This window comes from Camelus bactrianus, chromosome 11, assembly GCF_048773025.1.
Source record: "Camelus bactrianus isolate YW-2024 breed Bactrian camel chromosome 11, ASM4877302v1, whole genome shotgun sequence".
NCBI lineage: Eukaryota > Metazoa > Chordata > Mammalia > Artiodactyla > Camelidae > Camelus > Camelus bactrianus.
This window is the reverse complement of record NC_133549.1, coordinates 17,282,093-17,307,837: the sequence shown is the minus strand read 5'-3', so window position 1 is coordinate 17,307,837 and position 25,745 is coordinate 17,282,093. Positions and strand designations below refer to the sequence as shown.

General features: G+C 56.4%; 2 protein-coding genes across 2 annotated transcripts in view; one reads left to right on the top strand and one right to left on the bottom strand.

Annotated features, from left to right (window-relative positions):
- PPP2R2D (protein phosphatase 2 regulatory subunit Bdelta) overlaps window positions 1-1,104 on the top strand; it is a 30,502-nt gene extending 29,398 nt beyond the window's left edge. The window contains 2 exon segments of the mRNA XM_074373365.1: window positions 489-608; window positions 610-1,104. Coding sequence (XP_074229466.1) covers window positions 489-608; window positions 610-763 — 274 coding nt within the window. The 3' untranslated portion in view covers window positions 764-1,104.
- Window positions 1,105-6,022: 4,918 nt separating this feature from the next.
- BNIP3 (BCL2 interacting protein 3) lies at window positions 6,023-16,856 on the bottom strand. Its single transcript, XM_074373364.1, has 6 exons — window positions 16,650-16,856; window positions 10,024-10,174; window positions 9,595-9,679; window positions 8,509-8,615; window positions 8,287-8,436; window positions 6,023-7,025 (listed from the first exon to the last, which is right to left on the bottom strand). The coding sequence occupies exons 1-6, from the start codon at window positions 16,693-16,695 to the stop codon at window positions 6,980-6,982; spliced, it is 585 nt and encodes a 194-aa protein (XP_074229465.1). The 5' UTR covers window positions 16,696-16,856; the 3' UTR covers window positions 6,023-6,979.
- Window positions 16,857-25,745: the final 8,889 nt, after the last annotated feature.

Below are 25,745 nucleotides of genomic sequence, written 5' to 3'. Positions count from 1 at the left end.
CACCCCAGGGTTTCAGGCCTTCTCTAACTTTTTATACACCTGCTACTTCACGTGAAGAAACTTTTATAAGTTAAAATAAGTTTTAAAAGCTGTGGTCAACTCAGAGTGAAGGTGGCGGCAGGTCTCACTGGCGTCTGTTGAACACAGTGCGTGGCGCCCGACTTGGGGTCCCGGACAGAGGGCAGGAGGTAAACAGACCACTGGCCGCGACCAGACAGGTGACCGCGTCCAGGCTTTTACCTTCTTTGAAAACACACTAATGGTAATGAAAAGTATAGATCCATTACTTTTCTGCTTTTTTATTCTGTGGTGTTTATTTTTATGGACATGATTATATACGAAATTCACTAGGAAATTCTCACTGCCTGTCTCTCCTGACCATTGTGGTTTTTCATTTATTTCTAAACCAATGTGCGGTGTGGTGTGCGGAGCTGGGGTAGGCAGGCCGCGGGCCTGGCGGCTGAGGCGTGTCTGCTTGTCCCGCGCAGCGCCATCGTGACCGGCTCCTACAACAGCTTCTTCAGGATGTTCAAGAGGAACATGCAGAGGGGCGTTCCGCTGGAAGCTTCCAGAGAGAACAGCAAGCCTCGGGCCAGCTTGAAACCTCGCAGTGTGTCCCCGTGGAAAGCGGAAGAAGGACAAGGTCAGCGTGTACAGCCTGGACTTCATGAGGAAGGTCCTGTACACAGCCTGGCACCCGGCGGAGAATGTCGCTGTGGCCGCCACCAGTAACCTGTACGTATTCCAGGACAAGGCCAGCTGAGGGCGGAGAGGCCGCGGGCTGTGCGCTCTGCCTCGGCGGGGCCAGCCCAGGTGTCGCTGCTCCAGCCAGGAGCCCCGCGGGCTGGTGGACAGGACTCCGGAAGGGCTGTTCCTCAAAACTGATGTTACTTATGTATTTAAGTCCGAGCTTTCCTTCCAGTTTATAGACCAGAAGTTAACATCCGAGGGAAAGGTTGTCAACTGCGGTATCTCTTAAGCTCTCTCCCCTCTGACTCGTGCGCCAGGCGGGCCCACCCCACATGCTGTGTCTGCTGTCGCACTGTCTGCTGCAGCCACTTCATACAACAACACACTGTAAAAAGTTTTAAAATTCCAAAATAAGTATCGTCTTTTTATTTGATTTAATTGCATATAATGAAATCATGCAGTCACACTTCGGAGATCTCCCGTCCTTCACTGACGAGCGGTGGGACATGCGGTGCTTCAAGCTCTGAACGTCCGCGTCCCCAAACGTCTGCCCCTCTGTTCCGTTTCCATAGAGATGGTCCCTCTGACACAGTAGGTCAGGTCTCGGACAAGCCTTAACTGCACCACCTCTGAGAAAGGAAACTGCAGGGGTTAGGACCAGAATCGCTGCTGGGAAATGATGTGGTTTACGGTTTGCCTCAAATTCACTGCGATTGAAAACATGTGCTTTCTTTTTAAACCTTTTTTAAAAGTCCTTGGGGTGGGAGGATAACACACTTTTTTAAAACTACTTAAGTTACATGCATACTGCGTTTCATGCTGCATCTCAAGCCAAGTTAAGTTCTTATGTGACGCCACCAGTACCTTGGTGGTGTATTTTGAAAGTGCGATCTTTGATATCGGAAGTCAGGAGTTGCCAGGACAGGAGAAGACAGAGGTGGCGACACTAGGTAGCTGACCAGAGCTTGCCGTCGTGGGCCCCTCCAGGGACGGGCCTCGCGGGCTCGCGGGCTGCTCTTGACGTGAAGCCACGCTTTGGTCACTGGTGACACAACACGCGCGACAGCACGTCTCGTCCTCTGCCCTGACTGACATCGGCGGGATGCCGCTTCAGTTCACGCTGAGTTGGAAATTGAGAGTCAAGAAGTAATTTATTTTAATTTCAATGTAATTCTTCTACTGTGTCGTCTGCGACACGAGTGACACCTGAGCCACAGAGCAGTTGCTTCAGCATCAGCCCGGGTCCTAGTGAAATGGGTCTGCATATACTGGTTCAGCCATTTTGACCAACAAGTTTAGTAATTTCAGATGTTTTGCTGGACGTGTGCTGTGTGTCTGGACAGCTTTCTTCACCATTGCTTTAGGGCGTGCTTCCCACCAAGCAGAAGAGCAGCCTCCCGGAGGGCCGGGGTCTCCCGGAGGGCCGGGGTCTCCCGGTGGGCCCCCCCCCCCCCGCAGTGCTGGGCTGACCGCCTCAGAGCTGCTTTGGAGAATCAGTGCTTTGACAAGCATCCCGGGATCTGCCCTGTCCTTTCCCAGGAGGCACTAAGGACTCCGTTCCAGCCTTTTCCTCCCCTGACGAGGTGCAAGTCCTGTGGTCCTCAGACTTAATGTTTATCTTCTTCATGAAAAAAACTCATTTTTCTTGTCCTTTTAAAACTTTACCCTTTTTCTCCCATTTTAAAGTTAGAGGAATGTCATCTGTTCCTGAAGGATCATTCTGTGAATTTTTGTTGCTCAGAATCCTGTGCTCCTGTTTGACTGGAAGCTGCTGTGCTCTCTGGGCCGATGACCTGGGTCACGTGAATAAGCTTCATTCGTGTGTGGATTTGGATGTGCACTTTTTTAAAGAAAAATGGAAGTTTCATAAGCCATTACAAGACAGAGCTCAAAGTCTGATTTTAAACTGGCCACAGGTCGTCCCGGGCATTTAACAGCAGGGTCCTGCCTGCCTTCTCAGGAGAGCTAAGGAGCCAGGAGCCGTCCCCAGGGCTGTCCCCGGGTCAGCCTGGTGTGTTCCAAGTCCCAGCCAGGCGGAGCAGAGGGCTGGCTCTGTGCTGCTACGGGGCTGTCTTAGGAGGAACTGTCTGCAAGTTCTGCTTGCAGGATGAGGAGGACGTCAGAGTCAGCACTTGGACTTCTCTGAACCAACCCCTGGCCCCCAGGCCGGCAGCCTGGGCCTCGCAGGGAGGGACAGCAGGGCCTGCTGGGTGTGAGGTGGGGCTCTGCCCTGGGTCGGACGGGGTTGCTGAGCTGAGCAGGGACGGCTGCTCCCGTCACAGGCTGGAGGGCCCAGGAGGTGGCGGGAGCTTTCACAAGAGCGGGTGTGAGAGGCAGGACTGATAAGGATGCAGCCCGGAGGATGGGGCCGCCTGCCCTCCCTCCCTGCAAAGGCCTGGCCCCCTGGACCGTACTTCCCAGGGTCCCTCCTGCTGGGGACTGGCTCCAGGGGAGCTGCTGGAGGGGGCTGAGCACCTCGCCCCATGGGCTTGTCCGTGCAGGGGGAGGGGAGACCAGTTTGGGGTCACCTACCCCCGCCTGCCCACCCACCCACCAAGGGCTCTCACAGGGACCGACGGGGTCAGACTGGTGTGGATGACAGCCGGTGACAGCCCTCCCCTGCGGGGCGTTTGCCGGACAGGCACTGGCCAGGGGTCCCCCCGACCAGCCGGGATGCTCACAGGGAGGCGCCCCGCCGCTCACCCGCCCCTCACCCCTTGGTGGCGACCCAGTGACACACAGGACGTGGAGGCTGCTTGGAGCTCAACCTTGACCTCAGAAACCACGGCACAGTGGGTGTTGCAGGAAAGGAAGGGCTGGAGACCTGGTGGGGTTCAGTTGTTCCTCCCTTCACACTGTGACCTGGGGTCCGGGCACGCGGCCTTCCTGAGCCCGGGGCAGGGCCAGAGTCACGTGGGCGGAGGGCGGCCTGTGAGTGTGGGCATTTCCAAGGGTTAGGCCCAGCCCGACTCCGCCTCTGCAGCCCTGGCCTGGGGTTCCACCCTGCCCTCCCCATGCCCCCAGGCCCCTCTGTCCTAAGAGCGGTCTTCACCCCCAGCCCCGCTGTCTGAAGACACTGGACTAGGGAAACTGATTCCTCCGAGTCTGTCTGTCCGGTGAGTGAGCGAGTCGAGGTGACTTGTTCGGCTCTCATCTTCCACTGGGCAGTTGGAGGGAAGGTCTGATAGGTTATGATTTTCAGTTTTTAGATCTCACCATCTGAGGTTGAATCCTGAACACCCTCCAGACATCTTTGACCTTCTCACAGGCTCTGCTCCCCGACCAGACCCTGGGGTGGGGACTGCGTCTGCAGGGTCCCAGGCCCCACCTGGCCTGCACACCCAGAGCTGAGTGCGGGCCTTGGGACGGCAGGCCCTCATCAGATTGCACCGTGTTTCTTTGGGGTGTATTCTGTGTCCTGAGACAGTTCCCTTGTTTGCCCCAAAGCTGATTTTCAGTAGTAAATTATCATTGTAAATCTTGGGGTATCTTTAGATTTTTACTTAAGTGTAGTTAATCTACAATGTTAGCTTCAGGCAGGTGTACGGCAAAGTGACTCAGTTACACATACACGTGGGCTTATTTTTTTTCAGATTCTTTTCCATTATGTTATTACAAGAAATTGAACATAGTTCCATAGTAGGTCCCTGTTTATCTATTTTGTATACAGTAACTTAGTGTGTCTAACTTAGAGTGTCTGTTAATCCCCAACCCCTGACTTATCCGTCCCCACCCTTTCCACTTTGGTAACTGTAGTTGTAGTTTGTTTTCCATGTCCGAGTCTTTTTTGGTTTGTAAATACTTTGTGTCATTTTTTTTTTTTAGATTCTGCATATAAATGATACCATGTATTTGTCTCTCTGACTTCACTCAATATGACAATCTCCAGGTCCATCTATGTTGCTGCAAATGGCGATATTTTCATTCTCTTTATGACTGAGTAGTACTCCATTGTATAAACACACCACATCCTCTTTATCCAGTCCTCTGTTGATGGCCCTTTGGGCTGCTTCCATGCCTCGGCCGCTGTACATAGTGCTGCTGTAAGCCTTCCTCCAGATGCACGCCCAGGAGTGGGACTGCTGGATCAGAGGAACCTCCATACTGTCCTCCATAGAGGCTAGAGGGGTATCTTTTAAAGATGTATGTTCCATAAAGGATGGGAAACATTAATTTTTCCAAGAAATAGCTCTCAGGGGAAAACCTGTTTTCCCACGTCTAAGTATCTGAATGCAGTGTAGCTCTGCAGCTCTTACTAGAAAGTTCTGAAATGTGCAGTATGGCCGACGTCACTGTGAGTGTAGGGTGGACAGCGTGACTTGGCGTCTGTCCCGAGGCGATCACAGCAAGTCTAGTTAGCATCCACCACCACACACGACGAGTTTTCTCTTGTGATGAGAACTTTTAAGATCTCTCTTAGCAGCTTTGGAACACGCAGCACAGTATCACCACCTCTCACCACCACGCCGTACGTTCCATCCCAGGACTCACGCGTTCCATGACCAGAAGTCTGTGCCTTTTTACCCCCTCACCTGCCCCAGACGACCACCGGTCTGTCCTCTGTGAGCTTGGTTGGGTCTGTGTTTTCAGATCCCACGTATAAGTGACATCATATTGTGTTTGTCTTTGACTGACTTCACAGCGTAACACCTGCAAGGCCCCCCCACCTTATCTAAAACGGCAAGACCGGTGTTCTTCACGGCTGAGTAATGCCGCGCTGCACACACGTCTTGATCCGCTCGCTCACCCGTGGACCTTAGGCTGCTTCCGTATCCTGGCTACTGTAAACAGTGCTGCTGTGAACACTGGGGTGCGTGTACGTTTTCAAATTTGTGTTTTCATTCTTTGGATAAATACTCAGAATTCAGAATAATTGGTTTTCCAGGGGAGAATGGGGCAGATTGACAGAAGAAACAGCTGAGAATTTCCCAAACGTGAGGAAGGACCTGTACGTCACTGTCCGTGACCCTGACAGAACACTGTCACCTCAGTGCAGAATGGCCTCCAAGACACGTTCTAATGAAGGCCAGAGACTCAGGCCATGGCCTCTGTCTTGGCCGCAGTCGCCGAGCAGTGGGGGACTCGCTGGCTCTCCAAGGGGATCTCACTGAGGACATCTGACCTTGCTGGGAGGTGCCAGGTGCAGCGGGGCCCGTGACAGCGGGCGGCACGCACACCTGCTGTGACGCAGACGGACCCTGGCGGCCTGCGTCGGGGGCTCCGGCTTCCTTCTCGTGGGTAAGTTACGTCAAGGATCTGGACGCCTTTAGTCAGCTGCCTCCAAACACAAGTGCCTATACTTCTAAAGGAATTGTTTAAATAGAAACCAAGATTTTAAAAATTAGAACGTTACGTTTATTTTAACAACCAAATTTAGTGTGGAAAAGTGAGACACACACACACAGTAGCATTTATACAGCATATCAAAGGGCAGCCTTTACAAACCATGCAATGGTGATGTGCCTGGTGTAACCAAAAAGCTTATATGATGTTTGGTTTTAAAACATATGTAAGTACAGTAACCAAATATTTGGCAAAGATTTATTTTTTTCCATTTCCAGCCTTTCAAAGTAGACACAGAGCAGCTTAGAATGAAGCCGATTCCATGAGCACACAAAAACTGACCACAAACAGGAAGACTGAACTCAGCAATCCAGAGACGAGGGGAAGGGGCGCTGGCCGTCCGGGCGGTTAGGTAACAGTCTCAGCTGAGGGCCCCGTGCTGCAGGGCCCAGCCGCCAGGGCGCTGCCCGGGCAGGCGTGTGTGCAGCCTGCGCTCCGCGCGTCTCTGGCAAAGAGCCACCAGCACAGCCAGAGCTGAGGGGCATCTGTGGCCGACAGCGCGTCCACGTGAGGGTTGTCTGCGGGAGCGAGTGAGGCCGCAGCGTTACTCGGGATGAACCTTCCTGGCAGCGGTGTTCCTTCCAAATAGTGTTTGACTTGATTAAGGTTGCAGATAATTTGTTAAAATACTACATACATTGTGACCGGGTATGTTAAGTTACCTACACGTAGATACTTGTAATACCCCAAGAAAGGTTCCCACCAGACGGTGACAGTAGACGGTAATCACTGACATGCTTAGTACTTGATCCCATAAGTGTGATTATGGGCGAGCAGGGACTTAGTGTCTTTATTTACTGAACGAGCAACGCAGCATTTACAGAAGAAATGACACAGTGGTGCAGCCACCCAGCGACAAAGACAGCGGCTTCTGGAAGCTATGCTGCGAACTCCAGCGTCTGACCCCCACCACACGAAGCAGCTGGATCCCGCGCCCAGCTCTTCCTCAGAAGGTGCTGGTGGACGTTGTCAGGCGCCTTCCGATGTAGATCCTTAACAGAAAAGGGCAGGGCGTTACTGCGGTCTGGCGGCTCGGGCGGGTGTGCACAGCCGGGACGGGGCAGCAGCCTGGGTCTTGCTTGTTGATGGCAGGAAGGGGACTGATTCGTACCTGTCAAAACTTTTGTGATGAATCCATCTGCAGGCCCTCATCAGTGTGTATTTAGTAACGTAATTTAGGAAATCCCAGCTGTGCGCTAACTGGGGTGCAAGGAGTGCCGGGACGCCAGCACCAAGGAGCTGCTAACCAAGCTGCGAAGCCTCTGCTCCCTGTGCTGCTCCCTCAACTGATCACGCTGCCCGAGAAAGTCACCCCGGGGCGGGTTTATCAGCACCAGCCTCACAAAGACCACAGCTGAATGGTGAAGCCCCTGCCCTGCTGCCCCCCAGGAGCCCACGTGGGGCTGGGGCGTCCCTCAGGGTGGGCGAGCGGGAGAGGGCGGGGGGGGGTTCCTCAGAGGAACGCAGGACAGTGGACTTTATCCTGACGGGGGTGAGGCAAGAAGGGCAGAGACTGGGTGGGAGCTGGCTGCAGAAATCCACGCTGAAATGAAGGCCTATAAACCAGGCAGGCCCACGGCACCCGACTGCCAGCTCTGCAGAAAGCTCCAGAAGTCAGCACCTCCACCTCCCGGGGTGAGGCCAGCAGAGTCTGACTCTGCAAGGGCTGAGCAGAACTGACTCGGCGGGCCGTGCCCCAAGAGGGAGACGGGACCCAGCGGGCGAGGGGCCGGGCTTCAGGACGGGGCATCACCTGAGACCCACATGCCTCCTTCTGCCCCTAGACTGAGCAGACGTCCCTGTGCCACGCTCATGGGGCCTGGGGGGTGACCGTGCGGGGACGCCAGCCCCAGCCGGCGGCACCAGCCTAAGTCGGAAGCCCGTCCTGACGATCTCACCGCCCGCCCAGTGGATGGGCTGCACCACAGAAGCCCACCCAGAGCGGGACCAGGGGCGCAGCCTCCCCCCGGGCGCTGGCCCCCAGCTGCACCTGTGTGTTCCGCACGGTTTCTCCTGCTGCTGAGTGAGCTCAGCCAAGGAGCTGCGGCGAGTGCCTGGGACCAGCCTCCTGCAGCCGAAAGGCGTGGTTCCCACCCGCACCTGCACACAAGCGTCCAGGCGCAGCAGCCAGCCAGGCCCCCGGGTCAAGAGACGGAAAACCAGTCTCCGCCGGCAGACGGCGTCCAGGCCCCGGGGTGTGTCTCCGAGACCCAGCTGGGCCCCAGATGCGCCGGCCGGCCGGGGGTCACTCACCCCAACCCGATGGCCAGCAGGTGGGACAGCAGGAGAGACGGAAGAAAGACTTTAAGAAACTCTGCGGAGAAGATGCCTCCTTTCTTCATGACGCTCGTGTTCCTCATGCTGAGCGTGGCCGAGCGCTTCGGGTGCTTGAAGAGGAACTCCCTGCGGGCGGAGAGACGCTCGTCAGCGGAGGGTCCGCGCCCCGGGGGCCCCGCCCCAGAGGAACAGACTCACTTGGGGGGGATGTTTTCTGGCCGACTTGACCAGTCCCAAATCCAGTCTGAGTTCTTCTTCAGGATGCTTTCGACTTCTCTCCTCCTCTCCATGTAATCCTCCTCGGACTGTGGCGCAGTGAATGGTGAGAGCAGGTTACCCTGTGGCATCCACACCAGAAAGTGCCTTCCCGCCCGGGCAGCAAGCTAAGCTCGGAGCTGGCCAGGTGGGGAGGGGGCTCAGCTCCCCAGCTTCCTGCCTCGACTCCACACACACCCCCGGGGAGAGAGTCCCCACTCGGACTCCGGGAGTCCCAGGAGCTGTGGTCACTGCCCCCAGGAAGCAACGCCGAGTAATTACAACACAGATGTCCAGAGATGCCGGCCACAGTGCCAGGCAGGACCATTTAAAATGGCCCAAAAAGGGATGTGGCTAAGTAAACAGAAGACTGCATTGCCAGCAGTTTGAAGGGGAAAAGAACCAAAACCTTATGTCAGCCTGTGATTAAACCTGTTACACACTCACTACAGGAACTGGAGAACTTGAACACTGGATCACGGGTGGTGGTCTCCCGCTCTGCCTTCTAAAGGTTCTGTACCTGGTCATCTAACTCTTCTCTAAAATCGGGGGAAAACCTGTTTGAAATGTTGCAAATACTCTAGACCATGGACCAAAACCAGCCAAACGCTGGGTGCACCAAAGCTGGACGTGGACCCTGGACATCTGGGTGCAGGCCAGCCACTCCGGGGCCTTCCCGTCGGGGGCCCCTGGGGTTCTGGAAGCGCTCCCTGGGAAAGCCTGAGCACCAAGCCTCCAGGTCACGTCAGGCTCTCCCGTGCACTGCCCACTGACAGGCCCGCCGCCCCGCTCCCAGCTCCCCCCCACCCCTGCTCCAGCCTGCCCTCCCTGTGTCCCTGGGGGGCGGGAGGCAGGAGGCCTGGCTACACATCCTAAACCAACCCGAGCCGGTGCCACGTCAGAGTCCCCTCAGTGCTGGGGGTGCCCCACCCCATACTCTACAAAAAGGTAGCAATCTCCACACTTGGACTCGATTACACTGAAAACTTCGTACAAACAGATCACAAACATGACACCTACACATCTTACCTGAGAGCTGTTTTTTTCTCCAAGACTGTGCGTGTCTGTTTCAGAAGCTCTGTTAATATCTTGTGGAGTCTGTGAGCGAGGTGGGCTTGGGAACGAATAAGAACAGAAAAAGAACATGTTAACCTTCTCTCCATCATGAGAAGCCACCCACCACCCCGGCAGGGAGCATCTTCGCGGTGAGACACACTCTCCCCTTCTGCCAGGGCCGGGCCGCACTGCCGCCCCAGCAGCCCCGTCTCAGCTGAGACGAGGCAGAAGCGGGGGGGCCAGGGCTCTTCCTCCCACCGGAGGGCAAAGGGCCCGCTGTGTAAGGGGGGCTGGTAACCCACTGGGGACCGTGGCCCGACCTGAGGTTGGCAGGCAGGCATTTCCAGCAGGGGCTGACCGCCCCGCCGTGTGTGGCCGTCAGCCCCTGTAGTCCACACCCACCTGTCACAGTGAGAGCTCTTGGAGCTGCTCCGTCCAGACTCATGCTGCGCGTCCAGCAGTATTTTTTCCATGTCGCCGTTATAAATAGAAACAGAGTCTGGAACGCTGCTCCCGTTCCCGTTCCCACCGAAGTGTAATTCCACCCAGGAGCCTGATGGTGACAAAAACAGCACAGAGCTGCAGCTTCCTACCCTCGCTGGAGTCTGGTCCTCACAAGAGCCATCTCCGGGGATCATGCCCTAGCAGCCTTCAGGCCCACCCGTGGCGCCTGCTGCCCGGGAGCCTCGACCGGACGCGGACCAGGGCAAGCCTGCGGGAGCCTGCGGCTCCTAGGTTCCGGCAAGATGCTCGGCCAGGAGGCCAAGTGGCCAGGGTGCCCTGCACTCAACTTTGACAAGAAAAGGGGCCTCGGCAAAGGGATTTAAAAATGAAAGAAAGGTTTCAACTCTCTTATCAACCTGTTTCCACATTCCAGCATCACATCTTGACCCTGAGGCCCCACAGAATTCAATTAAGACTCCCTCTCTGTATGTATTTACATCAGGAGCCAGATGAATGTACTCAGAACACGACAAAGGTGACTTCTGACTAAGTGCGATTAACCAGAGCAAACCATCCCTCAGGTGTTCCCCTGACCGAGGCTTCACCGCAAGTAGCCCCAGACCTCAGCTCTCCTCCTCGAGCTGAAAACTGGCAGTTTCATCTCCGAGACAGTCAGACTCCGCGCAGACATCGTAACTCCCGACAATGGTCTCAGCTCCACGGGCATCCGCTTCCCCAAACGCAGCCAGCGCCCAGAACCCTACAAGCCAGCATTTTAGGCCGAGCTTTGTCTCTTGCCAGCCCCACCACTTGGACCCGACAAACTCACCAAGTCAACAACAGCTGCCCGGGCGGGCTCTCCGCCCGGGGCTCTGGGAGCAGGAGTGACGGCGGGGCCCCCCATCCAGGGGACGCCTGAGGGCGGGTGCCCGGCAGAGTGCGGCAGTGTAGGGCCAGAGCTGGGGCAGCCCTGGGCACCTGCCAGCAGGGGAGGGGGCGCTGCTGCTTTTGCCTTTTGTCTGTTTTGGGGGCTGATAGGTCCTCTCAAAAGAGCTGGAAGATGAGAAGGATGTTGGCAGGTTCCTCCACTGTGATCTTTTACCAGACAGATGCACTGGAGGGACAGAGGGACAGATGTGAACCCTAACAGAGGTCCTGAAGTGCTGAAGATAGAAGGTTCTGTGAGGCTGGGGCGGAGCACCCACAGGCGTGGGAGCAGTGGAGGCCAGGCGGGGGGCCAGGAGCAACTCCTGGGGGGTTGGACTGGAGGGGCCACCATCCTTGTGGCCAAACAGTGCATCCTGTTGCCGCTGTACAGACTCCACTGGGTGGCTCTGCCGGGTTCTACCACTCAGGTGTGTGATGGCGTCCAGACCAGGCTGCTGTGTTTGTATAAACACCTTCAGCATCTCATGGTGTCCGTGGGCTCTCATTTCTGAGCACGCCCCTAGGAGTGGGACTCCCGGGCGAAGAAGTCCCAGGTGTACTTTCAGTGTCATTAAAACATCACTGCTTTCCGACGCAGCAGGACCAGGGAGTTTCTGTTGCCTCCCGCTTGGTTTCAGCCTTTAAATTTAGCCAGCCTGTGGGGTGTGGTGGCAGCTTACACGGTTTACTCTGCGTTTCTCATTTCTGATGAGGCTTAACATTTTTCCACACGCTTCCTGGCCATCTGGAGAGCATCCTTTCTGAATCTACTCCTTTTCTGCTGAGCAGTCCATCTTCTCCATGGAGCCCAACATTCAAGACACAAGCCTTTCTTCATCGGAGTATGTTGCAGGTAACTTCACTGGGGACTGCCTTTCCACTTGGTGTTTTCTGGGAACCCAGAAGGTCTTGATTTTAATTCAAATTCTCCAGCTCTTCCTTACCAGACGCCATGAGGACACCCTGCTGTACTGTTTCACTCATTCAGACACAGGTTTAGTGAACTGAATTTATTTAATCTGCACGTGTGATCTGAACCAGGGCAAGGGCAGGTCACCCCCTGCTAGGCATCGCTCTTTGGCAAGGCTGCCTCTGCTCCCCACTCTGCCCTATCCTGGCGGACATCGAGCTGGCCACGAGCACAGGTCTCTCTCTGGGCCTAGGACAGTTTTGCTACTTTGTGTCAGAGATCCACGCCTCTCCAGCGCACCTGTCTGGTAAAAGATCACGGTGGTGGAACCGCAGACGAGGGGCCCAGAGGCAGACCACACGCAGCCGACTAGAAACGCGTGCCCGAGGCGGGTGGCCCCCTCCTGCTGCTGCCGTCAGGTTGGCCGCAGGGCAGCAAGGGCCCCACCGCAGCTCCCCGCGGCTCCGGGCCGTGTCGGCTGGAGGAGCTGTGCCCGCTGGCACGCGGCAGCTGCCTGCAGCAGAACCAGCCCGAGTGGCAGGGAGAGCAGCAAAGCAAAGGTCCGGGAGTGAGACGTGAGCTGGGGTTTACCCGTTGCCAGGCTGCACTCAGCTGCTGCTCACAGAATGATCACACGTTTTCAAATGAATGCACTTTTCAGCCTCAAGTTCATGTTGGCCGGGCCCACACGAGGAAGGCAGGGTCTGTCTTGGAGCCCAGGACTCAGTGGACAAAGCCCAGGCCGCTCAGCCTCTGCCTGTCAGCAGACTCCGTTCCTGAGACGCTCATCTTCCCCAGCTGCACCAAGGCTGGGGCCACTCCAGCGGGGACGCGGGCCAGGCGAGCCCTGGAGCGCCGCCACAAAAGAGGCTCAAGTGTGCAAGTCCTTCACTAGCCCGCCTTCCTTCCCAGGTGGGGCCAGGTGACACTCAGCCAGCCAGCTCCGGCCCCGCGGCATGGACAGAACCGCAGGCCCTGCTCTGGGCCCGGCTCCCTCCTTCTAGGCTCTGGCCCGGCTGCCCAGGTCACTTTCACCTACGGGTCTGACACACGTGGTGTCTGAAGGCCAGTATCTTTCCTGACACCACTTCTGACATGAAATGGGGGCCAGGGGAGGTGGGGCGACACCAGTAACCAATTTTCCAACACCAACTGGCTGTCCAGCTGTTCAGTTTTGACACTACATGGGGCTAGTGTCAGATCCCAGGAGACTGGCCCTGATCAGATGAACTCAAACACCACGCCCAGGCTACTCTCGCCTCTGCCCGCAGCTTAGGAAATCAGAGGCCCCAGCAGCCCCGGCTCGCATCAGTAATTCACTGGAACAACTCACAGGAGATACTCTGCTTACGCGCACCCACTCTCAGAAAGAACTCAACTCAGCAACAGCCCGCTACAAGAGCTCACGGGCACGCTGGGGGGACGGGCACCATGCCCTCCCCCAGGGCTTCGGTGGGTTCAGCAACCGCGTTCAAACCCATCTCCAGCCTCCTCCCCCTCCAGGGGGTGGGTGAGGGGAGTGGGTGCAGACTGCCCACCCTCGTAACTGTCTCCTGTGTCTTTCCCGCTCCCAGCCCGCGGCTAACCAGGCCCCCCAGCCCGAGCCACCTCCTTAGCACAGACTCGAGTGTTTTCCAAGGGGGCTTCTTACAAAAGGGGCTCTTAATGAGTAACAAGCTGCCCCCTTCACTCAGGACATTCCAAGGGTTTTAGAGCTGAGCTCTGGGTCAGGAGCCAGGGACAAAGGTTAAATCAATATGTTGTGTTTATTTGGACATAGCGGACATGTAACATTACGTTCCAGCGTGTACGTTTAGTATACCACAAGGGCCAAGTGAGGAGTCTAGGGAGACAAACACACGAGCTCACAGAAAGTCCCAAGCATCCTTGAGGGAAACCCCATTCTGGTTGTCACGGCAGAAGCTGAGTCCAAAAGCTGTATTCCAAGAATGATTTACTAAAGGACAGGTTTTATTATTAACCTACAGCAGCTGGTCAGGGAGGCAGCTTCCTGGAAAATGAAGCCCAGGGGGGCTGTTGATCTGCTTCCCCCTGCACTGAAGACCCTCACCTTCTGAGCAGGAAGGACGGGGGTCAGGACGCCTCACACCCTTACAGCACCTCCCCAGGATCGCAAATAACCCAAATAACTGGTATAATTAGGCCTCAGAAAACAAAAACCAGGTGGTGAGTTGCCGACCCAGGCCAGCCTCACCCTGATGCAGGTCCCTGCCCACACCGCCCGGTAATTTACGCTAACAAGACACAGGGCCCGGGAGCAAGGCAGACAGACGGGTGGAAAGCCTGGGCCCCACCAATGTTGTTGTTTTACAGGAAAACTGACAAGCTTTAAACTTGAGTTAACCCATTTCTTACTCTCCATTTATTTTGTTCTAAAAAAAAATCTCCTGTGCTCGCCAGCTTTTCTAAGTCCCCACCTCCACTGTGAGACTCCAGGGACCAGCCCCAGCCCCAGCCCCAAGGCCCGCTCTGTCCCAGGGCAAATACTGCTCTCTCCAGCCTCAGCTGACAGAGCACCACCCTGTCTGGGGTAGCAGGCCTCAGCCCTGGCCATGTCACCTGTGGTGCCTGCCCCTGGTCTCCACCAGTCTCACTCACGGGTCTGAAAATCCAGACTGGGAATGTTGCGGTGGGACCCTGGGGCGTTCATTCGGAAAAGCTCTAAGGTGCTGCTGGCAGCTAGGGTTGGACCCTGCTAGGGGAGGGACAGGCTTCCCAACCAACGACCTATTAGTCACAGGACATCTCCGGAAAGCCTGGAGGAACTCCCACCCAAGCCAGAGGGCTTCCTCCCTGGGAGAGGGGGGCTGAAGACAACTGTTTTTAAAAGCTCCTCAAGTCAGGTGGGACAGGAGGTGTGACTGACAAGGGATTTTGAACAGAAAGTCAATCCGGTAGCGTTCAGGTTCCTGGAGCCTGACAGGAGCTTGGTAACCCTCTGCCACCTGTCTGATGCACCCGTCACTCAGGCTCCAAGAAGCCCACCAGCTCTCACCAGAAGCCCCAATTTCTCCTTAACTGCTGCTGCCTGCCTGCCTCATTTTCCCCTCACCCCTGAGCCTCACTGACCAGCTGTGACGCTTTGGGGCTCGCTGGGATCTAGTTGTCCGAAACCCCTTCTCAAGCTGCAGGATACAAGACCTGCCAGCTATCTTCCTCCTCGTGCACCTTGGGCCACGGTGGGCTGTCTGTGACAACCGCCATCTGACCGCTGCACGCGGCGTAAGCGCAGGCGGGGCTGCCTCAGGGTCACGGGCGGCGGCGCACTGCCCTGTCCCTCCCCAGAAGAGCGGGGAGGGCTTCTCCTGGAAGGCAGCCTCCCACCCGCCCCATGATGCTGACACAGTGGCACAGAACCATCTCCCCCCGCACACTAGCCCGGGCTGTTTATCTGCGGGAAGGAAGTCAACAGCTTTAACTAGAAGGGACGAGGGAGGTGGGGCGGAGCAAACAACAGCCGTGAACGCGAGAAAACTCTTGCTCCGAGGACCGCGCAGCGGAGCTCAGCTCCCAGGGTTCCGGTCCCCGGTTCCCCGGAGGTAAACAAGGGGTAATCAAATCAAAACAGAGGGGAGCACAAGGGCCACCTCAGCCACCAATCGGCAGGACTCACGTTTCTGGGGCAGACCGAGGCCCACGTGACTCGGGCGACTCCGCCCACCTGGGCCGGGGCCGATTGGTGCCCCGCAGCACGTACCCTGGAGAGAAGGGCCCCAAGCCTTGACAACTCAGCGTGTAACTGTCTTTTTATAGAGTAAACAAAACAGAAAAACAAATCTTTTAACTCATGAGCTGGCATTCCGCATTGCCAGTGACTCAGCAGTCTGGCTTGTCAATCAAGGAACGGAGGCGCAGGTCACTCAGCGCTCGCCCAGACGCAGACCTGAGCCACCAGATAAAACACTAAGCAGTCGGGTAACAGGAGTGACCGTCAGGCCGTTCACAAAGCAGCCCCTGTTAGAAAAGACGGACACTCAATCCTTTTATTTCAAAGAGTCGTCAATGTCGAGACCTAAAGAGAATTACAGGATTTTTAAAATTTTTTTTGCCTAGGAAAATCTTGTTTTAAGAAATAAGAAAAATTAGCAGCTCAAATTCAGATATTAGGGGGTTTTTTTATATTTATGAAACTTAAAAATTCACTCCCGCAGGCTTCACGGGTCCTCTCCAAAACTTACTTACGAGCTCCTGTTGCCCGCTGAGCTCTCGCTTCGGGGAAGACAAAGGTCGGCGCCGCCGGGCCGGAGGAGAGGTCCCGGGAGGCGGCCCCGCGGCGGGGCTCCAGGCCGCCCGCCGAGCCCCGGCTTCCGCGAGGGGCCGGGGGTCCGCACGCGGACGGCGGCGGCCGCGGGGTCCTGGGATTCCAGCCCGCACGTCAACCCGGAGCGCGGCTCTGGGACGAGGCTCCCGGACGAGAGACCGTGAACGTTCAAAGACGTTACCCGGCACAGACACGGAGTAACCCCCCAGAGCCCCTGTCCTCCCGACAGTCACCCGAACACGGCGCGGGCGCCTTAGCACCCAGCCCGCGAACCCGGCCCGCGCTCCAGCGTATGCCCGCCGGCACCCGCACCGGGCTGCACTGCTCAGACCAGACCCCGCACGGGCTCGGGTCGGGGTCCCGCAGCCGACCCGCCGACCACCCCGCGAGGTGGCTGCAGCCGCCAAGCCCTCGCCCCGCTCCGCGGCCTCCGGGGTTCCGCGCACCGCCCCCTCCCCCGCTCACCGTGCAGGCTCTCCTCCTGCAGCCCGGGGGTCTCGCTGCGGGACATGGTGTCGAGGTGGGGCCGGGGCGGCGGTCGGGGTCGGCGGGGGCTCCGAGGCGATCGGGACCCGGAGCCGCAGGAGACAAGGAGCGCGAGCGCCGGGCCAGCAGCTCCAGCCGTCAGCCCGCGGCCCGCACTGACTGACGCCGGCGGCCGACGCACGGCGGATAAGCGGCGGATAAGCGGCGGCGCCGCCCATTGGCCGCGGGGCGGGGCCTGCGAGGGCGCGGGGCGCGTGCGACGCGTGCGACGCGTGCGCGGGGCAGGGGACTGGTGGAGGCGATGCCTGCCAAGCGGAGCGCGCGTGCGCGGGGAGGGACATGGGGGGGGTGCGTGCGCAGGCGGGGCCAGGGCGGGGGCGGGGCGAGAGCCTGGGGAGGGGCGGAGGAGACGTGCAGGTGAGCTCGCGACGTGCGGGCATTGCCCAGAAAGTGCGCGGGCGGAAGGCGGGCCTGGCGGGTGACTCTTTGTCACTGTGATTCTACCTGGGGACTGACTGCTCTGCCTTGAACACAGTGAGGCTGCGGGCAGTCAGGCCAGGGCCAGGCCGCCGGGGACGTGACCAGCATCCTGCGGCCACCAGCCGGGCCACCCCTCCCCTGCAGGACCCGCCTGCTGGAAGGCAGGCTTGCGGGAGTCAGACCAGTGTCCAGAAAGTCTCTCAACAGCCTTGTAACATTTGGCCCCAAATGGCCAAGACCTGATCAATAACAGACAGCTGCCCCGATTTCTGTCCCTGCCTCCAACTCAGGACCACCCAGAGAAAGCCAAACATAACCAATGTCTGCGTCCCCTGACCGGTCCCCTGAGCAGCCCGTCACAAGGACGCTGCCCTTCTAGTTTCCGCCTCCATCCTCCTGGCCCGGCCTCCACGCGGCACACCTGAGCCCCCTTCCACTGGGAAGTCCCCCACTCCTCTGCCTGACTTTGGGTCTCCACCAAACGGCAGTGACGGTGGGGCTCCCACTTCAGCACGCCCTAAGAGCCACTGCTGTTCTCATTTGGGGTCCTTGCTTCCTTTCCGGATAAGGATGCTCCCAAGGAGGGCATTCATCTTAGCTTTCTCTCTGGATGCAGAAGTGCTGGCCTTTCTTTCCGTTTGACCGTCAGTCCTCATTCTTACTTATTCAACAGGCATTCATCCAACACCACACTTGTCCCAGCAGTGTTCTAGTTGGGAGACACAAATTGCAAAGCCCCCCAGGGAATATTCTCACCCCACACCTCCCAGGCCCCCTTACTGGGACAGCTGCCTTCCCTGAAGAAGCTGTCGGTGTGGAGTCTTCGGTCCATGAACGCCATGTGTCTATCCATCATCTTGGTGTTCTTTGATCTTTCTCAGCAGTGTCTTGTAGTTGTCAGGGTGCAGGGCTTGTACATCTTTTGTCAGATATATCCCTAAATAATTGTATTTTAATACCATTACAATTACTATCATTAAATATCACTTGATTGCTTATTAGTAATGTGTGGAAATATAATGGGGTTTTGTGTATTGACCATCCTGCAATTTGCTAAGCTCACCAAAACGAATAAATGTTATAAGTCCCGGGAAGTCTCTGTAGGCAATAACCTGAAATTGTTCACATGGAAATGTTTCTTTCTTTCTTTTTTTTTTTTTTTTTTTTTTGGATGTATTAGAAACACCTTTTATTTCAAGTAATTCACAAAGAAAAGTCTAGGTCCAAACATAAAGCAGAACATATTTCACAGAATAAAAAACTGAAATGAAAGTCTGTATAGCTAAGCTTTTCTTTCCTTTTATAAATATATTTTTATTGAAGTTTAGTCAGTTTACAGTGCTGTGTCAGTTTTTGGTGCACGGCACAGTGCTTATCATACATGAACATATACATAATCATTTTCATATTCTTTTTAACCACACGTTGCTGCTAGATATTGACTATAGTTCCCTGTGCCATGCAGTGTAAACTTGTTTATCTATTTTATATACATTACTTAATATCTGCAAATCTTGAACTCCCAATTTATTCCTTCCCACCCCTTTTCCCCCCTGGTAACCATACGTTTGTTTTCTATGTCTGTGAGTCTGTTTATGTCTTGTAAATAAGTTCATTTGTCTTTTTTTAGATTGTACATATGAGTGACATCATATGGTATTTTCTTTCTCTTTCTGGCTCACTGCACTGCACTTAGAATGACAACCTCCAGGGCCATCCACATTGCTGCTGTAGAAATGTTCTTGACTGCACCTGTTTTCCCTTCCCACGTGGAACCCCTACGACTCCCACCAGGTTCCATTACTCAGAAGACCCCATTCAAGGGAGAGACCTGAGGCCTAACCTTTTGACAGCATCACTATAAAGGAACTTGCCTTTGTGAAGGTTCCGGGGGTGGGGGTGCAGTCTGCCCAGGGGAAGTCCAAGGAGTCCCAAGTCAGGGTTGGGGGTCCAAGGAAAACAGAAGTGGGAAATGGGAAAGAAACCTGGGCGACTTGCAGGTCTGCTCCACTGCCCTGCCCCACTCTCAGCTTCCACGCCCTGAAAAAGCAGTCCAGGTTTTAAAGCAATAATCATGAAACTTTTTCGTTCCTGTTCCCTGAACACATTTTGAAAAACTCTTCCTTCCACATGTCAAGCAGACATCTAAGTTTTGCATCACCAATGCAAACAGTTGTAAAGGATGTTATTTCTGGCAAACTGTATTATCTTTTCAGCCAAACATTGTAACACTTTGAAATGCACACAGCGCGACTAAGCACCAAAGCGATCTGATACACTCATCGTCCAGTTAAAATGCGCGTTAATAGTTACCCTTCTTTAACAGGAAATTTTGTATCTTCATTTTTCTTCTTGAACCTGTATTTCAATCTCACTTTCTCCTTATAAATACACCATAACGTCACATCTTTTTGGTTTTGTAAGTCTGTTATTGACCATCCTATCACTTTTCTCTGGCAGAGGATGTGGATGCACGTTTAAATGTAATGACAGCATTTCCTCAGACCCAAGGCTCTTGCAACATTTTTTTCTGATGGGCTTGCCGTTCTGATGATCAGCATTTCCCAACTCAGCAAAATTACAAATCTCAAGTGTTGGTAATTAGTCACTGAGAGTGAGACAAGGCACAACCTCATTCAGTTTATAGCTTTCCTTCCTGCAGCTGCAGATCCTGGGGAGCCTTGGTCACAGAAGTAAACAGGCGAGAACAGAAAGCCCCGTGGGCCTGTGTGGCTGTTAGGAGCCCTTGCCGCTCAGTTCTCTGAAGCTGGGAGTTACAAGCCAAAAATTACATGGTGATCTTTCACCAAAACTTTAGAACGCCAAACCAGCTGACAGTTGACTAGGTGTCTCTTCAAGTTAAACTTGAAGAGTTAGAATTTCTCTGACTTAAGGAAGGATTTATCAGTTCCCAAAACATTCTCATTCTCAGCAAAACCCACCACATTCCAAATGGTGCCTTGGGCAAGCTTCCGGAGGTCTGCAGAGCCCAGAGCAAAGCCCCGCGGCATCCTGTGGGGAAGGGTGGGGGGAGGAGGTGGTGGGAGGGGCGTGAGAGAAACCACCCCTGGCAAGTCAGTCTTAGGGAGAAATCAACTTCCTTCCGACAACCCTGCCTCTCCCCTCCTGGAGAAGTCTTCCTGGGGTGCAGCTGGGGACCACTGTGCTGAGGTTGTTAACAGAAGTCCTCCTCGCCCTGGCACCGGGGGAGCAGGGAGGAGGCGGGCAGGGCAGGCCTCCCCCTCGGGCACCCTGATGAGGGTGGAAGACGAGGGAGCCGGGAGAGGAGAGCGCAGGACTGCTGAGGCTGCTTCCTCAGCTAGGAGAGCAGGCCCGCGAGGCGCTGTCTGGAATGTATAGAACCAGAAATAGATATTTCCCACGGTGTGGGGAGTCTAGCTCAGGGATAGAGCGCGTGCTTGGCATGCACGAGGTCCTGTGTTCAATCCCCAGTGCCTCCATTAAAAAAGCAAATAAATAAATAAACCTAATCACCTCCCCCCAAAAAAAACTTTTTTCAAGGTTAAAAATGGCTGCCTTTCAGGAGAGCTCCACGTCTCATTTTGTCACCTGAATTATTTTTATTTCAAAACATCCACCAAAGCCATAGGGATGAGGGGACATTGAGAGGACACAGAGCCAACTGGGGACGCCCCCGCCCCCTGCCAAGCTGCAGCCCTGGGAGCTGCCAGGACACGGTAGGGGTTCTCTTCAAGAATCAGATTCCCACGGGTCCATGTTAACATAAATACATGACTGAGTGAGTAATTCACCAAGGGAGAAGAGACAAATCTCCCACACAGAAAAATTCCAAGGACACCATGGGGGTGCTGTGCCCTCAGCAGGTGGGAGCGCAGCCCCCGAAGTGCGGGCCGTGCGGGCGGCTCCCCCCGAGAGCCCGGCGTGAACGGGGGAGAGGCATTGGCAGTGGAGACCCCTGGGCGACGCCCCCTCGGCCAGGGGCTCAAGTCCACACCAGCAGCGACAAGTTGCACTGAGAGCTCGCACCCTGTGGGAGTGACCTGAAGGGCCCTTCCTCCGCGGTCCTCCTGCTAAAGACACACAACCCAGTCCCACCACGAGAGACACCGGCCAAGGCCCAGCAGGGGGGCCTGCCACAGGACACCGTCCCACACCCTCCCCTCATCAAGTCACCAGAGTCACAGCAGGACTGAGAAACCGCTACAGCTGGGGGCCAAGGGAGCCCAGAGGCGGAGCGGAATGTGTGTCTGGGCCACCTCCTGGGACAGAAAGGGGACTCCAGGTGAAAACGAAGAAGACATTGTGGGTGAAAGATATTGCAGCCGTATGAGTAGACAAAGGATGCTGCGGCCCTCAGGTCATCAGCCGCAAGCCCGACCCTGGACAGAGAGCGGAGGGGACTCAGGACGGAGACAGGCAGGTAGCCCGGCCTCTGCAGCCACCCCAGCGGTGCCCCCGAGGGGACTCAGGACGGGAAAGCACAGGACACTGGCCCTGGACAGCTCAGGGGCATCTCAAAGAATAATTTCAGTGAGCCCAGACCTTTGCACTAGATTCCTTAACTTGAGATATGTTTTTATTTTTAATTAACAATCATCTTTTCATGTTCCAACTACCTGGTCTTTGTTGCCGAAACTCATGTATATCCTGGCTCCTCCCCGACCCTTCCAGAACAGTCTCTTGGAGCAATCTGAGAGGCCGCCTCCCTGGCTCGAGTCCTTAGAATGTCCCCCAGTAAAACACAACTCTCAACTTTTAGGCTGAGCTTTTTGCTTCAGTTGACAACAGGAGTAAAACACAGACTTTAATTAATCACAATACATCAGTTACACAGATCAGGGCACAGTAATGACCTGAAGGCCAGGGGAGGACATCCTATGAGTTCTCAAGTGATCAGAAGTCTCAGGTGTGGTTTCGCCGGGGGCAGGGCAGGGGGCGGGTGTCTGGGGGTGGGGGGGCCAGGGGTCGTTCCCCTTGTGCCCTGGGTGCCGCCTGTGGGGAGACAGTCAGATGAACGCCCAACACTGACTGCCGGGGCCAGGACCTTCGGGGAGGATCACCCTTCACCTTCTGGGACTCTAGACTTCTAGGACTTGGGCGACCTCGTGGAAATGCCACCTGGAACACTGTCTGTTTGCTGTCCTCTTCCAGGAAAACACCAGCTTTTCCGCGAGTTCCGGGCGATGTCTGCGCGCCAGGCTGCTTTTCGGAGCCGGCATGACGTAATCCTCGGAGCCGTAAACAGAGTGTGTCCGGCCAGTTCCAGCTCACATCCCCGGTGGTGGAGGAGCGGGACCCTTTCCAAGGAAAGGGTGCACTTTGATACGAGCCTCGCCCGCACTCGCCTGAACTGTTCAGAACTGGAAGGGGCTCCAAGAGTGGAGGCACGTTCCTGCCAGAGTCTGGGCGGCGGTGCCAGGAGGCTGGGCAGGGCTGTTTATTTGCCCTTTTTCCGTGACGCAATCTCTCAGCTGCTCCCCAGCTTGCTGTGTGCAATCACAGGCAAGGTGGCAAGGGACCCACGGGCAGAGCACACGGGGCCACGTGGTCCCACCCTGCTGCCGGCAGGGAGGCCGGCTGGCGGCCCAGACGGCAAGCTTGGGTCCAGGAGCTCAGCCCCAGGCCCCGACCCTGGGCCCACAGCACGTCTGGGACCCTGGGAAAGAGGCTGCCAGGGCTGGGCTGCCCTGTGGGAGCTGAGCTGCTGGCTCCAAATGCCCTGAGCAGCTGGGCTGTGAGCAGCCACAGGGCGGGGCCTCTGTGCGCATCACTAGCTAAGCCCCACCATCAAGGAGAGGACTTTGGGCAGTGCTCTGTCCTTAGGCAGCGGTGGGGGGAAAGGGCCCTTGGCTTGAGGGTCCTCATTTTACAAGGAGGAGCCTGAGGCTCTGGGAGGTCCAGTGATGAGCTGGGATTTGAAAACAGACCTTCCTGGCTCCAAGGCCTGGTGTCACCACATCTTGTTAACCTACAAAGACAGTGGGGGTCAGTGGGGGCGATGATGGGTCTGAAAAGCCAGGGAACCGCTTGCTGGGGAAGTTGAGGCTGCATCAGGGGCCAAAGGGCCAGAGCGGGATGGGCCTCAGAGCAGCGGGTGGGTCCGGCCACCAGGCAGTGGGAGCCCCTGGCTGCACCCAGGGCGGCAGAGCTCTCACCCAAAGCACTGAGTGCCCCAGGGCCTTGCCCTGCTGAGCCACACCCAGGCCCTACCTCCCGGGGAACTGTGGGGCTCTTTCTGGGACATGCCAGTGCTGGCAGGGGGTGGCCAGGTGGGGCTGTGCAGAGAAGGCTGTGATGACATTGCTCAGTGGAGGATGTGGAGCCCAGGTGGCAGTGCAAGGGTTGGCTCGGGTGACGGGGGCAGGGGCTGGGGTGCGGGGTGCTACTTGCCGGGTATGGAACACAGAGACGGAGCCCACTGAGCTGGGAGGGCCTGGGCGGGAGGCTTCCCTTGGGGCTGTGGGCGACGCGATGGCTGAAGCACACATCCAAGCGCAGGCTGGACGGAGACTTGGCTGGACAGGAAGACAGCGGCACGATGCTACTGGTGTAGGTTTGCCCAAAACACGTGGGGGACCAGAGACGGGACAGGGAAGGGTGCTGTGCCCAGGCACGCGCAGGCGGAGGGGGGAGGCTGGAGCCCCCCAGCCGCCCCCACCGCTGGCCAGAACTCAGCTTGAGGTAGGGCACTGAGGGCACTCTCACCCCCAGCCACAAACCAGCACCGGGCTTGGACCACCCACCCAACCACCGCAGCACTGCCGCCCGCCATCGGCCCTCGGGCTTTCCCATCTCACCCCGAGTGCCGTTTGCCCACAGGGAATGGAGTCAACCCTGGAGGCTGCTCCACCCACCTGCCCAGGGCTCCAGAAGCCTTTGCTCTGGGGGCCTGGCCCCTCCCTGCTGGCCTCTGGGACCAGCCACCAGCTTTGCCCCAAGGACTCACTCGGCTTTAAGCCACTTGCTGCCTTGCCCAGAGCCTCAGGTCTTTGGGGAGATCGTGGGCTGGTTTGGTTGCCCTTCCCTCAAGATACACTCTTCCCGTGGGCACAGCTCAGAGGGTTTTGGGAATTTCAAACCTGCCTGCACGGGACAAAGGAAGGGGAAATGCAGAGAGAGAGTGGAGTCTTTAGCCCCCGACCCCATTCTCACCTGTAATATGAAGACAATTGTAAGAATGCTGGCTTCACAGAGCCCTGGTGAGGATCAGAGACAGTGACACAGGTCCTTGCTGGGGACACGGTACCAGGTGGTGATGGCAACACAAGGGGGACTGAGGACCGCCTGCGACCAGCCCACCCTGGGCTATTAGATCTGACTCAGAGGGTCTGGACGCTGATGGTTTTAGAAAGACACGTACGAGCTGGACAGGCCCCCGCCCCTGCTGGACGCTCCTCCCGGCGCAGGATTACCCCGCATTGTGGCAGCTGGCCTTAGGTGTCCAGTAAGGTATCTGGTCACATATCTGAGCAGGTGTCTGGTAAGGAGTTAAGTACGCAGCTTCCTCTGTGTTTCAGATCTATAAGCTCACAGACCTTGGGGGAAGCCTGGCGCTGGGGACGTTGTCGTCACAGCTCCCAGGTGCTTCTCTGTGTCACTGCGCTAGGGCAGGCTTCACTGGTCCCGGTGTCCGAGTGCCTCACACACTGCGTGTTCCAAGAGGACAGCCCCCTTCCCAGGCCACAGCCTTCACCCCAGCAGCACGTGGGGACTCCCAGGCCCTCCCCTGCCGGCAAACCCGTCCCCACCTGGAGGCCCAGGAAGCACCTTGCTCTCTCGGATCACCAGTCACCGAGACTTTCAGGAGAAGCTGCCCTTTCCCACGCACGGCACCTGTAAAGTTCCACCTGGGCCGCAGGGAGGGAGGCGGCTCGGAAACTGAAGGTGGAGGAAAACCTTTCCCCCTTCTGACATTTCTCCCCTGGAGGAGTTCCTCCTGTAGCGTCCTGCCTCACGCCCTTTTCTGGGGGCGGGCATTGGGTTGTTGGCAGGTGCAGGGGCTTGTGGAAGCAGACACACCCTGCACGGCAGCCCTGCTCCGCCCGCGTCCACAAGACACAGGCTCTGGGCCCCAACAGCGGTGCGGGTGTGGGAGCCCCAGTCAGCGCGGCCCCGCCCCGGCAGGGTGGTCAGTCCTACCCACCTGCCTCTCAGCTTAGCAATCGCCAGTAACAAGTGCAACATTTTAGGGTCCCTCTGCCTTTGTTGTCTTTTTCTGTCCAATACCCTGGCAGGGACAAGGCGTTCTGTTTACGGGGACGCCTGAGATCCCAGACGCTCGCAGTTGCAATGAATGTGGAGGAACTACCTAAAGAGACACGGGTGGAGAGAAAGGAGCCCTCCTACACTGCTGGTGGGGGTCCCACTCCTGGGCATGTATCCAGAGGGGACTCTGATTTGAAAAGACACCTGCACCCCAGTGTTCACAGCAGCACTATTTACAACAGCCAAGACATGGAAGCAACGTAAGTGTCCATCAATAGATGACTGAATAAGGAAGTTGTGGTATATTTATGCAATGGAATACTACTCAGCCATTAAAAAGAATAAAATAATACCATTGGCAGCAACTGGGATGGACCCAGAGATGATTATATTAAGTGAAGTATGTCA